Genomic DNA, 15,965 nt, shown 5'->3' on the forward strand with positions numbered 1-15,965 from the left:
GGTAAGGGTGGCGAGACGGGACAAGAGGCTTCCGCCGGGTGGCTTTGCGTCCCGTTTTGCGGCTGGTTAGATGGAGGACCGGGATCTGCACGGTATGAAGCCCTACCTGGAAAAGCTCACCCTCGGGGTGACCCGCCTCCTGGGTGAGTGGCAGCCGGGTCCCGCCCCCTCCGCGTCGCCAAGGAGACGGTCCGGGCCTTTCCGCCAGCCTCAAGTGTCAGGGAGTTCCGCGAGCAGCCACAAGCGAAGCTCCGCTATCCCGGGGAGGCGATGGGCGGCCTCAGCCTCTCCCAGCCTTGGACCAAACTGTTTTTCCTAATGCTGGGATTTTTACTTTCCAATTTCCTGGGCTTGCCTGCCGCCCGAGGATTTCCTGGTGGTCTCCCATCCACCCTCACCTGTCAGGCTGAGAATCCATAGAGAAGGAATGGGGGGGGGGGGGTAGTTTTGTTCTGGGTTCCTGATCTGAAAATTCCAGCTGGGATATCCCAGTTGGAGACCTGATTGTTTGTACCTCGTTTTTTTTTAATTTAATTATTATTTTATTTTTTGTTTTATTTTTATTTTTTGCTTTACTTTTGTTTTTGGATTTTATTTTATTTTTAGTTTTGACTTTTCTCTTTTTACTTTGCTTTTTTTTCTATTTTTTATTTTATTTCTATTTTTTGTTTTATTTTTAATTGATTTTTATCTCTTTATTTTATTTGCCTCTTTTTTTTACCTGTTTTATTTTATTTTTAGTTTTGACTTTGACTTTTTATTTTATTTTTAGTTTTGACTTTGTTTTTAGTTTTTGTTTTACTCTCTTGTTTTGGTTTTTATCTTTTTGTTTCATTTATAGCTTTGGCTTTTATTTTGAGTTGTTGCAGCTCTGAGAAAATCAATCTTCCCCTTCCTTTGCACCAGAGAAAGTTTCCTACCAAATCGCATCTCCTAGCCTAGATTCTGCTAAACTGTGGCTTGTTTAACTGTGGCTTGCTGAAGCGGCCGGGTTAGACAATGCAGCTGGCTGTGCACCCCACAGCAAGCCTAAACTGCCTTTAAGCCATAGCAGGAGGTAGGAATCTTAAAGATGGAAGGAGCCCTTGAGGTCATCCAGTCTACCCCCTGCTCAAGGCATGGATCCAGGTCCAAGGATTTTACTGTATAGACCTGTGATTTTCCAAGAGGAGCCCACCCTCCTTCTGGATCACTGGAAGTTTTTTATTTTTTTAAAAAAAAAATTCAGTCCATCTTAGCCAGCACCAAGTGTTCATGCAGTGCATGTAATCCTCGACTTACAACTGTTCATTTCAGCAAACACAAGCTCAAGAGAGCACCACTTGCAGGTAGTCCTCAACTTACAGCGGTTCGCTTACTGACTGTTTGAAGTTACAAGAGCAGTGAAAAAATGTGGCTCATGACCGTTTCCCACACCACCATTGCAGCATCAACCTGGTCACGTGATTAAAGTTCAGGCCTTTGGCAACTGACTCATTTATGACGGGTTGCAGTGTCCTGGTGGGGGAGGGGGGGTCACATGATCCGCTTTTGCGACCTTCTGACAAGCAAAGTCAGTGGGGGAAGCCGTATTCACTTAACAGCTGTGTGACTCACTTAACAACCGCAGTGATTCACTTAACCCAGGCATGTCAAACTGCCGGCCCACGGGCCGGATTCGTCACATCAAAACCGCGCCCACCCCATTGCCGGCAATGGGGGAAAAGTCTCAATACGTCACGTGACGTCGCAGGTTTGACATGCCTGACTTCACCAATGTGGCAAGAAAATTTGTCAAATGGGGCAAAACTCACTTTAAAAAATTCTCATTTAGCAACTTAAATTTGGGGCTCAATTGTCGTAAGTTGAGGACTACATGTACCCTTCATTTCAGCCCAGAGCTACAAAAATTCTCTATTGGAGGCGTTCGTTTAGTGACTATTGGAAGTTGCAGCAGCACTGGGGGTGGGGGGGAATGACTTAACACATCCTCACACTTATGACCGTCACTGTATCAGAGATTAAAATTCAGGCATGTATTTATGACAGTTGCCGTGCCCTAGGATCACATGATCGCCATTTGTGAACTTTCCCAGCTGGATTCCAACAAGCAAAGTTTATGACCACTTTGATTCGCTTAAAAACCATGGCAAAAACGGTCATAAAATCAGGTCATAAAAAAACTCACTCAATATCCGCCTTGCTTACCAATGAGCATTCTTGGCCACAATTGTGGACATAAGCCAAGGACTACCTCTAATCAGGATATGGAGTTTCCCCCTGTCTATGAGTCCTAATAATTTTTACCAGCCTTCCCTAAGTCCTAGTGGAGAATCACTTAGATATGAGCCAGCCGTGTGCTGCAGCTGCCAAAAAAAAAATCCAACACAGTGCTAGGCTGCACGAACAGAGGGATAGAATCAAGAACACGTGAAGTGTTAATACCACTTTACAAGGCCTTGGTAAGGCCACACTTGGAATGCTGCATCCAGTTTTGGTCACCATGATGTAAAAAAAGATGTTGAAACTCTATAAAGAGTGCAGAGAAGAGCAACAAAGATGATCAGGGGGATGGAGGCTAAAACATATAAGGAACGGTTGCTGGAATTGGGTATGTCTAGTTTAATGAAGAGAAGGACGTGGGGGGAACATGATAGCAGCCTTCCAATATCTCAAGGGCTGCCCCAAAGAAGAGGGGGTCAAGCTATTCTCCAAAGTACCTGAAGGCAGGACAGGAAGCAATGGATGGAAAACTAGTCAAGGAGAGAAGCAACCTAGAACTAAGGAGAAACTTCCTAACAGAGTTAGAACAACTAACCAGTGGAACAACCTGCCTCCAGAAGTTGTGGGTGCTCCAACACTGGAGGCTTTTAAGAAGAGATTGGACAGCCATTTGTCTGAAATGGTGTAGGGTTTCCTGCCTGAGCAGGGAGTTGGAGGACGGCCTCCAAGGTCCCTTCCAACATGATGATGATGATGATGCTCTCTATTTGTGTTCGGACTACATCTCCCATGAGTCCCACATATGGCTCTGCGAACTGTAAGGTACGGGCACTGCGATGTGATTAAAGCCCTGGATTGAGGCGAGTGGCCCATATTCCAGTCCCTTCTCTGCCATCCCCAGTCTCTGGGGATCTTTGAACCCGGAGCTCTCGCTCGGCCTGGCCCACATTGCAGGGGGCTGGTTGTGTCAGTGAAAAATCCCCCCTCCCCCCCCTCCAACAGCCAACCTGTGTGATGAGTTGGGCTGAAAACAGTATCTTCTGTCAGGGAGAATTGCCTGACAAATGGCAAACTGAATCGCTGGAAAAGGCATGGATACTTCAAAACCAAATCCCAAGGTTTTTTTTTCTTGTAATGTATTTGCAAGAATAAAAAGAGAAATTAAGAGGTTTTATTTTTCAAAAGAAAAATGTGAAACCTGTTCCCAGGTTTTTTTTTCCCCCAGTTCTTACATTTTCTGCTATTCTTTGCCAACTGAATGTCTTGGGGTTTTTTGTGTTGTCTGTGCTTGTAGAAACCTCCCCGGGAGTTACAGAAGTGATGTTTCTGGAAAAAGAGCCGGCCGAACGCCATGCAATCATCTCCTGGGAACAGGTAATGCGGCCTCCATCTGCATTTAGACGGCTCGAGGGTCGGTGTGGTTAGGGCACCAGGCTAAAAACCAGGAGACGGTGAGTTCTAACCCTGCCTTAGGCATAAAAGCCAGCGAGGTGACTTTGGACCAATCACCAGGAGTCTGAGAGTTCTAGTCCCACCTTAGGCTTGAAAGACGGATGGGTGATTTTGAGCCAATCGCCAGGAGATGGTGAGTTCTAATCCCACCTTAGCCATGAAAGGCAGCTGGGTGACTTTGGGCCAATCACCAGGAGTCTCAGAGTTCTAGTCCCACCTTAGGCTTGAAAAGTCTGGGTGATTTTGAGCCAATCGCCAGGAGACGGTGAGTTCTAATCCCACCTTAGCCATGAAAGGCAGCTGGGTGACTTTGGGGCAATCACCAGGAGTCTGAGAGTTCTAGTCCCACCTTAGGCTTGAAAGACAGCTGGGTGATTTTGAGCCAATCGCCAGGAGATGGTGAGTTCTAATCCCACCTTAGCCATGAAAGGCAGCTGGGTGACTTTGGGCCAATCACCAGGAGTCTGAGAGTTCTAGTCCCGCCTTAGGCTTGAAAGATGTCCGGGTGACTTTGAGCCAATCATCAGGAGTCTGAGAGTTCTAGTCCCACCTTAGGCTTGAAAGATGTCCGGGTGATTTTGAGCCAATCACCAGGAGACGGTGAGTTCTAATCCCGCCTTAGCCATGAAAGGCAGCTGGGTGACTTTGGGCCAATCACCAGGAGTCTCAGAGTTCTAGTCCCACTTTAGGCTTGAAAAGAATGGGTGATTTTGAGCCAATCACTAGGAGACGGTGAGTTCTAATCCCACCTTAGCCATGAAAGGCAGCTGGGTGACTTTGGGCCAATCACCAGGAGTCTGAGAGTTCTAGTCCCACCTTAGGCTTGAAAGACGGATGGGTGATTTTGAGCCAATCGCCAGGAGATGGTGAGTTCTAATCCCACCTTAGCCATGAAAGGCAGCTGGGTGACTTTGGGCCAATCACCAGGAGTCTGAGAGTTCTAGTCCCGCCTTAGGCTTGAAAGACAGCTGGGTGATTTTGAGCCAATCGCCAGGAGATGGTGAGTTCTAATCCCACCTTAGCCATGAAAGGCAGCTGGGTGACTTTGGGCCAATCACCAGGAGTCTGAGAGTTCTAGTCCCACCTTAGGCTTGAAAGACAGCTGGGTGATTTTCAGCCAATCACCAGGAAACAGTGAGTTCTAATCCCTTTTAGGTAGGAAAGCCAACTGTCCGGTCCCTCCACAGTTTGACTCACACCTCACAGGGTTGTTGCTATGGTGGAAATAAGAAGAGGAAGGGATGTCTTCCCCAGCTTGAATTATTTTTTAAAATAATAAAGGCGGGATCCAAATAAATTGCAGCTAGAGTCGGACCCTTCCCTCTTTTTGCCACTAGAGGTCAGAGTTTCCCTTAGTTTGTCCTCGACCGGCTTGGAGAGGTGGATGAGGCTTCTGATCAAGGATTCAATTGCCCATCTTAAGAACGGAATGGTAATAGAATTAGAATAAGAATAAGAATAAACAGAATAGAATAGAAAAAATGGAATGGAATGGAATGGAATAGAATAGAAAATATGGAGTGGAATAGAATAGAATAGAATAGAATAGAATAGAATAGAATAGAATAGAATAGAATAGAATAGAATAGAATAGAATATATGGAGTGGAATAGAATAGAATAGAATAGAATAGAATAGAATAGAATAGAATAGAATAGAATAGAATAGAATAGAATAGAATAGAATAGAATAGAACAGAACAGAACAGAACAGAATAGAATAGAATAGAAAATATGGAGTGAAATGGAATAGAATAGAATAGAAGAACAGTTTAGAATAGAACGGAAAGGAACAGAATAGAATAGAATAGAATCTTTGTCATTTTAAAAGTACACTAATCAGCATACATTATAATGAAATTTCGTTGCATTCAGCTCTCAAAAAAACCCCCATCATTTTGCATGTACCCCCCCCACACACACACACACACACATGTATGACACAGAGAAACATCACAGTCTAGGTCAAATGTAAACGTACACACGGTGGGGAAAAAAGATTCCTGCGAATTTACCAGATGGATGGCATAAAGAACAAAGCTGTTGCAGCATCGAGCAGTTCCGCTATAAATAAACGCCACGTGCGTAGGATCAAAGGAGCAAGGAAAACAGTGGGAAAATTGTGAACCCCAAATTTCATCCCTGCTTTCCCACCAGCAGCCAATCAGGCATTCCAGGAAACATCCGCATAGGATACGAAAGAGAATCCCTGTCCTTTTCTTTGATGCTGGTAGAACTTATTTTGTGGTATACTGCTCCCAGACAAGGAAGCTCTACCAGATGGTCATCCTTGTCCCTGATAGAAATGTCAGCTTATGTTCCTCTTTTGTAGGGTGCCTATAGAGATACCTTGACTTACAGCACTTCATTTGGTGACCCTTCAAACTTACAAGGGCACTGAAAAAAGTGACTGATGACCATTTTTTATACTTGCAGCATCCTCATGGTCACATGATCAAAATTCAGCCGCTTGGCAACTGACTCGTATTTATGACGGTCGCAGCCTTCCTGGATCGCACGATCCCCTTTTTGCGACCTTCAGGGGCACCCGGAGCCCCTTAACAACCGTGTTCCTGGTTTAATAACTGCAGCGATTCACTTAAAGACTGTGGCAAAGAGAGGTCGTAAAACGGGGCAAAATTCACCAGAGTTCTGTCGTTTAGCCGTGGAATTTGGGGCTCAGCTGTGGCTGTAAGTCGAGGACCACCTGTATATGACTTTTCTTTTTTTTCCCCAGCAGTCCTTAAGCAAATCACCGCGGTTGTTAACTGAATCCACGGTTGCTCAATTCACTATCAGCCCTGGGGATTTGCTTAGTGGCAGTCGTAAGTCGAGGACTGCCTTCACAAGCTGCTTCGTCTGCTCTGCGGGAACCCCACCCCACCCCTGGAAATGTTTTGAAGCTTTCTTTTTGGCTCGCTCACCTCCCCAAAATGTGAGTTGTTTTTTTTTTCTACTCTGCAAGCAGCGCAGCTCCTTTTAACACACTGCCTGCTGTAATTAATTTGCATTTTATTTTATGTGGCCTATTTAGAGACTGCTCATCTCCTTCATAGACCAACTCTGGGTGGTTGTTTGTCGCTGTTAGCTGGTTAGAGTGCAGTAGAGAAAGGGAAGGTGTGCGGCGGGGTGTGTGTGGAGAGAAAGGCACCCAACCTATTTTGTTTGTTCCTTAAAACCTGAGCAGATAAGGGCAAAGCATTTGGCAGGACAACTCCGAAACGAGCCTTGCCTTTCATCCTTTTTTTTCTTTCGCACATAAGGAGGCAAACATACCCAACACAACTTCCTCTTCCTGTTTACCCTTACTACTACAACAACAACCCTGTGAGGTGGGAGAGAGAGAGAGAGAGAGAGAGAGAGAGGCGGGACTAGAACTCATTTATCTGCTGGTGATTGGCCCAAAGTCACCCAGCCAATTTTCATGCCTAAGGTGGGACTAGAACTCTCCGTCTCCTGGCGATTGGCCCAAAGCCACCCAATTGGCTTTCAGGCCTAAGGCAGAAGTGACAGTGTCCCGATGATTGACTCCAAGTCACCCATCTGCCTTTCAGGCCTGAGGCGGAACTAGAATTCACCGTCTCCTAGTGATGGGCCCCGAAGTCACCCAGCCAGCTTTCACGCCTAAGGCGGGATTAGAACTCAACGTCTCCCGACGATTGGCCCAAAGTGCACCTCGCTGACTTTCATGCCCTAAGGCGGGACTAGAACACACCGTCTCCTGGTGTTTGACTCTTTTAACAAGTCAGCCAGCCACTTTTCATTGCTAAGGCAAGACTTGAACTCGCCGTCTCCCACTTTGTAGCCTGGTGCCTTAGCCAGTAAACCAGACTTACCCTTTTTTTTTTTTTTTTTGGGTGGTGGGGGAAAGCGTTGGGATTTGACTCAAGTTTTCTCTTCGAAAAGTATAACTTGTCCTTTGCTCGCGATGGTCCCCATAAAAGCTGCCCTGTCAATCAAGATAGGAACTAAAGAGCCTCTTGTTGCGGGTGAAGAAAGAGAGTGCAAAAGTTGGCTTGAAACTTAACATTAAGAAAACCAAGATCATGGCATCCGGCCCTCTCAATTCCTGGCAAATAGATGGAGAAGAAATGGAGGTAGTGACAGATTTTATTTTCCTGGGCTCCAAGATCACCACAGATGGGGACTGCAGCCAAGAAATTAAAAGATGCTTGTTCCTCAGGAGGAAAGCCATGGCAAATCTAGACAGCACACTAAAAGGCAGAGACATCACCCTGTCAACAAAAGTGTGTATAGTCAAGGCTATGGTCTTCCCAGTTGCAATGTATGGCAGTGAAAGCTGGACCATAAGAAAGGCTGAGCGCCAAAGAATTGAGGCCTTTGAACTATGGTGCTGGAGAAGACTCCTACGAGTCCCTTGGACTGCAAGGCGATCAAACCGGTCAGTCCTAGAGGAGATCAACCCTGACTGCTCTTTAGAAGGCCAGATCCTGAAGCTAAAACTCAAATACTTTGGCCACCTAATGAGAAGGAAGGACTCCCTGGAGAAGAGCCTAATGTTGGGAAAGGTTGAGGGCAATAGAAGAAGGGGACGACATTGAATGAGGTGGCTGGATGGAGTCACTGAAGCAGGAGGCGTGAGCTTAAAGGGACTCCAGGAGATGGTAGAGGACAGGAAGGCCTGGAGGAACGTTGTCCATGGGGTCACGATGGGTCGGACACGACTTCGCAACTAACAACAACAACAACAACATCAATCAAGATATTTAAAAATGAAATCAAGCAGGCGGAACCATGCCTTCTGAGCAACGTTACTCATTCTGCAGGAATCCACTCTTGTAATTTGACCGAAGCCGGGAAAAAGCTCTTACCTTCTTACCTGCTCTGCAGCCCGTGATTTTCCAAAGGGAGAATTGGAAGCACACGTGGCCAGGAGAATCCAGCCGAGAACGGACAGCGGGCAGTTTTTCCGGACAGCTTAAAGCCGGCCAAAGAGAGCTGGACGAGTGCCAAGCTGAAGGGGTGGCCGTTCCAAAGGGGTCAGCATCAACTCAGGTCTTTAAGAATGCCTGAGGGTCAGTGGGGAGAAAATCATCAGGGCTATTTCTGGACAAAACTTTGAAGAATGTCAGGACAAAACCAATCAGAATAACCAAGTAAGAAGGGACTTTGGAGATCTTCTAGTCCAATCTCCTGCTCAAGCATATTGTTCTGAACAAATGGCTGTCTAAATCTCTTCTTATAAACACCCACGATTTCCGGAGGCAAGTCGTTCCCCTGATTAATTGTTCTCACAGTCGGGAAATTTCTCCTTAGTTCCAGGTTGCTTCTCTCCTTGATTAGTTTCCATCCGTTGATTCTTCTCCTGCCTTCAGGTGTTTTGGAGAATAGCTTGACCGCCCCCCGCCCCACCCCCACTCTTCTTTGGAACACTGCCTTGTCCTTCATGTCACCCCTTGTCCTTCTTTTCACTAGACTAAAGGTAAAGGTTCCCCCGCACATGCGTACTAGTCGTTTCCAACTCTAGAGGCCGGTGCTCATCTCCGTTTCAAAGCCGAAGAGCCAGCGCTTGTCCGAGGACGTCTCCGTGGTCATGTGGTCGGCATGACTAGACGCCAGAGGCGCACGGAACGCTGTTACCTTCCCACCGGAGTGGTCCCTATTTTTCTACTTGCATTTTTACGTGCTTTCGAACTGCTAGGTTGGCAGAAGCTGGGACGCGTAATAGGCGCTCACTCTGTTACGCGGCACTCGGGATTCGACCCGCCAAACTGCCGACCTTCTGTTCGACAAGCTCAGCGTCCTAACTCACTGAGCCACCGAGTCCCTAGACTAGACTAGACGTACACAATTCCGGTAACCTATTTTTCAAAGCACCAGAAGGCAAAACAAGAAGCAACGGATGGAAACTAATCAAGGAGAGAAGCAACCTGGAACTAAGGAGAAACTTCCCAGCAGTGAGAACAATTAATGAATGGAATGATTTGCCTCCAGAAGTTGTGGCTGCTCCATCACTGGAGGTTTTTAAGAAGAGACTGGACAGCCAGTTGTCTGAAATGGTGTAGGGTTTCCTGTTTGACCAGGGGTTGGACTAGAAGACCACTAGGGTCCCTTCCACATCTATTTCTGATCCTACACCTCCCACTTCTTAATCCTGAGAAACTTACTTTTCCCGTCCCCAGAAAAACGCCTGTTTCCTACCAGAAGATCTGAAAAATTTCTACCTCATGACAGATGGTTTCCAAATGACCTGGAACGTCAAGTTTGACGGTAAGGCTCTCCGGCCCCTTTTTGATCCCTGGTTATTGACTTATGTCGGCCTTATCTAGATGGATTGCTGGAGGTTTTCAAGAAAAGATTGGACAGTCCATTGTCCAGGATGGAAGAACAACTCCTGCTTGGGCAAGGGGTTGGACTAGAAGACCTCCAAAGGTCCCTATCAGCCCTTGTGATTCTAATTCAAGGAAGGATGTGTCTGACCCCAGATTCGGGAGCATTATAGCTAGTCCTCGAATTACGACTGTAATGGAGTCTGCTCACTATGGTCGTCAGCCTTGAGAGTTCTAAAGCAAGCCGTCATGTGACAGACCCGATTACAGATAGTCCTCGACTTAACAACCATTCATTTAGTGACCATTTGAAATTGCAACAACGCTGGAGAAAAGTGACTTATGACCGTTTTTCACACTTACAACCGTTGCAGCATCAAAATTCAGACGCTCACCAGCTGGTTCATACTTACGACTGTAGCCGTGTCTCCCGGGGTCACGTGATCCCCTTTTGCGACCTTCCGACAAGCAAAGTCAAACGGGGAAGCCAGATTCACTTAACGACCGTGCTCCTAACTGGACAACCGCAGTGATTGGCTCAACAACCGCGGCGAGGAAGGTCATCAAATGGGACAAAAGCCACTTCACAAATGTCTCGCTTAGCAACGGAAATTTTGGGCTCATTTCCTGGTCGTAAGTCGAGGACTAACCCACCTGCGACATTTTTGTTGCTGCAGCCATTAAGCAAATCGCCAGGGTCACTAATTGAGTCCACAGTTGCTTAGCAACTCACGCTTAACGACTGTCGCAAAACAGTATAGTAAGGTCAGGAACATGATGAATACCTTGTTAAGCAAACCCATTGTTTGCTGCAGGGTATTTTTGCAGAAAACCAGACGTAAACGCCATTTGTTTATTTTTTGCAAAAACAGCATAAATAATTGTGGTCGTGTGACCATAGGACACTGCAAACAACCAGAAATGCAAATACATTTCACATGACAGTAACAGGCCCCAAATCACCCATCCAGATTTCATGCTTAAGGTAGGACTACAACTCACCATCACCTGGTGATTGGCCCAAAGTCATCCAACCAGCTCTAGTGCCCATAGCGGGGCTAGAACTCACCGTCTCCTGGTCATTGGCCCTTTATAACTTCAGAACCGGGTTGCAAGTACCTTTCGGGGGGGTGGGGTGGGGGTGTTTCCATCCTAGTTTACTAAGCAACTGGTCATAAAAATGAGTCATTCTGCTTCTTTGGGTTCAATTCATGCTCTCCTCGTTTTTATTTTTGAGCAAATGCAACCCATTCAGCAGTGAAATAAAGCCCAGAGGACTCTTACAGGGTTGAGGTTTAAGGTTTGGGCGTAGTGTACTGTGTGAACCTGGTTTCTTTCCTCTTCCAGATAACCCTGTTTCCTTGGGCTGTATGATGGTTAACAGCATCTCCAAGCTAACCCGTCTCAGCGTTTCACCTGCGTACGCTTTGCCCAGTGCGCCAACCCTGGCTGATCTGGAAGACTCTGACGAGGAGGAAGGTACACACACAAACACACACACACAGAGAGAGAGGGAGGGAGGGAGGGAGGGGGAGAGAGAGAGAGAGAGAGAGAGAGAGAGAGAGAGAGAGAGAGAGACTTATAAAATCCTCTCCCTCTCTCCCTTCCTCTTTGCTTCTCCGACACGAAGATCAAAAGCTGTTTAAATGTAAAGGTAAAGGTTCCCCCGCACATGCGTGCTAGTCGTTTCCAACTCTAGGGGCCGGTGCTCATCTCCGTTTCAAAGCCGAAGAGCCAGTGCTTGTCCTAGGACGTCTCCGTGGTCATGTGGCCGGCATGACTAGACGCCAAAGGCGCACGGAACGCTGTTACCTTCCCACCGTAGTGGTCCCTATTTTTCTACTTGCATTTTTACATGCTTTCGAACTGCTAGGTTGGCAGAAGCTGGGATGAGTAACAGGCGCTCACTCTGCTACGCGGCACTCGGGATTCGACCTGCCAAACTGCCGACCTTCTGATGGACAAGCTCAGCGTCCTAACCCACTGAGCCACTGCCTCCCTTATAAAAGCTGTTTAGGACAGATTTTATTTTTTATTATTATTTCTTAGATTTTTATCCCACTTTTTATTATTATTTTTACAAATAGCAGTGTTCCAATATCTCGGGTTGCCCCAAAGAAAAGGGAGTCAAGCCGTTCTCCAAAGCACCCGAAGGCAGGACAAGAAGCAATAGATGGAAACCAATCAAGGAGAGAAGCAACCTGGAATTAAGGAGAAACTTCCTAACAGGGAGGAAAATTAACCAGTGGAACAACCTGCCTCCGGAAGTTGTGGGTGCTCCAACAATGGAGGTCTTTGAGACTGGACAGCCAGCTGTCTGAAATGGTACAGGGGCTAGAAGGTCCCCAACCTTTTGGGCACCAGGGACCGGTTCCATGGAGACAGGTTTTTCCGCACCCCAAAGGGTGCGTGGTTTTATGTGCTGCCTTCATCCCACGGATGGGACTTTGCTTGTTTGTGCGGACCAGTTGCTGACATGCCGCAGCTCGGTACCGGTCCACGGACCGCGGATTGGGGATCCCTGAAGACCTCCAAGGTTCCTTTCAACTCTGTTATTCTGTGTTCTGGTTTGTTTGTTTTTTCTACCACCACAGCCCTTGTCATTTTCGGCCATCTTTTTTTACTACCCAGATCTCACCAAGATGGAATTCCGAGTTTTCCCAAGTTCTAATTTCCCCCATCTTTGTCGGTCAACTCCCCAGGGCTGTCCATCAATCAGAACACAGTTGGAAGGGACCTTGGAGGTCTTCTAGTACAGAGGTCCCCAATCTTGGCGACTTTAAGACTTGTGGACTTCCAACTCCAGACAAGCTGGCTGAGGAATTCTGGGAGTTAAAGTCCACAAGTCTTAAAAGTCACCAAGGTTGGAGACCCCTGTTCTAATCCAACCCCCTGCTCATGCAGGAGACCCTGTACCATTTCAGACAAGTGGCTGTCCAGTCTCTTCTCGAAAACCTCCAGTGATGGAGCACCCACAACTTCTGGAGGCAAGCTGTTCCACTGGTTAATGGTCCTCACTGTCAGGGAATCTCTCCCTAATTAACCTGCCAGAGGAAGCTTTGTCTGTTTTCTTGGCTGTTTCTTCCACAGGTAACAAGGAACAACCGAAGAGGCCTCACCTGGATTCCCGATCTCTGATATTCGAATTAGATTCCTGTTCAGGCACCGGGAAAGTCTGCCTCGTCTACAAGAACACCAAGCCGGGTATGTTGCTAACCAGAATCTAAACCTGCCACGTGAGCATAATCATCGCTGTCTGTAGACCATGGTTTCTGAGTTTCAGGATGGGATGAATCCAACCATTGCTAAGCTAAGCCTCAAATCATGGTTTAGGCTGGGTCCGAACCCAATCAACGGCTTGGCCATTGTAGAAAAAGTCAGAACTAGCACAGCAGTGAGAAGGACCATAGTTTATTTCAACCATCATTGGGGCCCACTTGACAAGAAGGAGGGTTCCCAAACAGTGGGGAAACCAAGACTTTTATAGATGTTGAAGGAGGCAAGATGGGAAATTCTAGGATTCTGATTGGCTCGCCAGTTTGGGGAAGGTAGACATGTCCCTAGTTAGTTAGTTAGTTAGTTAGTTAGTTAGTTAGTTATTAAGTGAGTTACTTAGTTATAGCTGCCTTTGTTTTTATAAATAACTCAAGATGTCAAACATATCTAACATAGCTTCTGCCTCCTCCTCATGACAACAACCCTGTGAGGTGGGTTGGACTGAGAGTGTGACTGGCCTAAGGTTAACCAACCACCATTCGTGCCTATGGTGGGACTAGAATTCACAGTCTCCTGGTGATTGGCCCCAAAGTCGCCCAACTGGCTTTAATGCCTATAGTGGGACTAGAACTCACCGTCTCCCTGTGATTGGCCCAGAGTTACCCTGCCAGATTTCATGCCTAAGGAAGGAGTAGAACTCACCCTCTCCCGCTGATTGGCCCAAAGTCACCCATCGGGATTTCACAGCTAAGGCAAGACTAGAATTCACCCTCTCCCAGTGATTGGCCCAAAGTCACCCATCCAGATTTCATGGCTAAGGCAGGACTAGAACTCACCCTCTCCTGGTGATTGGCCCAAAGTCACCCATCTGGATTTCATGCCTAAGACGGAACTAGAACTCACCGTCTCCTAGGGAGATTGTTCACTGAGCCTCAGTTAACTCGAACCAAATGTTCTGGGTTTGCATTAGTGAGCTGGCACTGCCCCGCAAGTGAAAATGTGGCCGGTAAATCTGTGAACGGGGGCAATTAAGTTGTTTTGCAGAATATCAAAGGAAGGCCTTTTTTTGACCAGTTTCCTGACTTTTGCGATCGTCTTCCATCTCCATCCTTAGTTGCCAGCCCCGAATCGGAAATCTGGTTCCTGGACCGAGGCCTTTACTGGCACTTCCTCACCAAATCCTTCACCGCTTATTACCGGCTGATGATCACTCATCTGGGACTCCCCCAGTGGCAGTACCTCTTCACCAGCTACGGCCTCAGCCCCCAGGCCAAGGTGAGTGCGAGCAGCCGGTTCTTCAGAAGCCTTTTCTTGCACCGGGATGGATCTGCCAATCAGCCCTCGGAGGCCGAATAAAAAAATAACAGAGTTGGAAGGGACTTTTTTCTGTGCTGCTGTAATTTCAAACGGCCATTAAACGAATGGTTGTAAGCCAAGGACTACCAATAATTGGCTTTAGCCCACTTTGCTGGAATTGGGTATGTCTAGTTTAATGAAGAGAAGGACGAGGGGGTGACATGATAGCAGCGTTCCAATATCTCAGGGGCTGCCCCAAAGAAGAGGAAGTCAAGCTCTTCTCCAAAGCACCTGAAGGCAGGACAAGAAGCAACAGATGGAAACTAGTCAAGGAGAGAAGCAACCTAGAACTAAGGAGAAAATTCCTGACAGGTAGAACAATTAACCAGTGGAACAACCTGCCTCTAGAAGCGGTGAATGCTCCAACACTGGAAGTTTTTGACTGGACAGCCATTTGTATGAAATGGTATAGGGTTTCCTGCCTGAGCAGGGGGGGTTGGACTAGATGACCTCCAAGGTCCCTTCCAACTTTAGTAGTAGTAGTAGTAGTAGTAGTAGTAGTAGTATTCCTCTGGGTATTGACTGCTGGTAGGGGAGTGTTTTGATCTTTTTTCCCTCCTCTTTAGCTTTTTAACTATTTAACTTGAATGGTGTGTAGATGTTGTTTTATCTCTTTGTGCCTGTTGATGGCTGCTTTGTCTGAGTGCCAGGCTTCCAGGAATTCTCTAGCCTTTTTGGACTTGGCTTAGTCTGGGATGCTCGCGCATTGGCAAACCATGGTTTGAGTCTGTCCATAAATTGTGAAATTAAAAGAGTTTTCATCTTTTTTAAGAGTTTCCCCACTCCTTACCAGCACTGATGGTGTTACCTAGTTGGGTCATGAAACATCTGCAAGAAAACAACCCAGCTCGGAGAGCACCAAGGACCCTCCTGTCCTCCTCCTCCTCTCCCCACCCTCTTCCCTTCTAGCACTGATGATCTTAATTGGATAATGAAACGTCTGCAAGAAAACAAGCAAGCTCAGAGAGCACCGAGAGAGACCAATTGGCTAGGAAATCCCGGGGTCCCTTCCCAAACCCCTGCTCTGACTCCCGTTTTTCCTCTTCCTCCTCTTCCAGCAATGGTTCAACATGTACAAGCCCATCACACTCGACACGGAGCAGCTGTCGGAAGTGGCTGACTCGTTCGTCAACAAGCTGGACCCCAGTAAGGTTTTCCACAGCAAAACCAAGATGCCTCCGGTGAAGAAGAGGTCACCGTCCCAACAGGCCTCGTCTCAGAAGAGCCAGACGGCTGGAGGGTCCCCCCGGAACCCTTCCCAGGGCGGGAGCTTGTCCAAAAGACGGGAAACGCAGCCTTGAGCTCCCTCTGGATCCCCACCCACCCCCCATCCTAACCGCCCCTCCCCCCCGCCAAAATGTTTGCCCAGCCTCCTAGCTCCACCTGGCTCCTTCTGCTTGGCAGGACTTAATATTTATTGCCGAATATTTATTGCCAGAGACTTTTGAAG

General features: G+C 47.2%; 1 protein-coding gene across 6 annotated transcripts in view; it reads left to right on the forward strand.

The window, feature by feature from the left end:
- The window catches only part of TPGS2 (tubulin polyglutamylase complex subunit 2), an 18,362-nt gene continuing 2,397 nt past the window's right edge, over positions 1 to 15,965 (forward strand). For 3 of the 6 annotated variants that reach the window (XM_081320800.1, XM_081320801.1, XM_081320802.1), the window contains exons 1-8: positions 1 to 143; positions 3,497 to 3,576; positions 6,391 to 6,588; positions 9,797 to 9,884; positions 11,291 to 11,422; positions 13,034 to 13,147; positions 14,274 to 14,434; positions 15,574 to 15,661. In XM_081320800.1, the coding sequence (XP_081176926.1) occupies positions 71 to 143; positions 3,497 to 3,576; positions 6,391 to 6,588; positions 9,797 to 9,884; positions 11,291 to 11,422; positions 13,034 to 13,147; positions 14,274 to 14,434; positions 15,574 to 15,661 (934 nt within the window). In that variant the 5' untranslated portion in view covers positions 1 to 70. Of the gene's footprint in view, positions 144 to 3,496; positions 3,577 to 4,636; positions 4,655 to 6,390; positions 6,589 to 9,796; positions 9,885 to 11,290; positions 11,423 to 13,033; positions 13,148 to 14,273; positions 14,435 to 15,573; positions 15,662 to 15,965 lie in introns of those variants that run through there. The other 3 variants (XM_081320803.1, XM_081320804.1, XM_081320805.1) reach the window with 3 other exon arrangements.

Source organism: Vipera berus (genome assembly GCF_964194415.1).
Source record: "Vipera berus genome assembly, chromosome: 2".
Lineage (NCBI taxonomy): Eukaryota > Metazoa > Chordata > Lepidosauria > Squamata > Viperidae > Vipera > Vipera berus.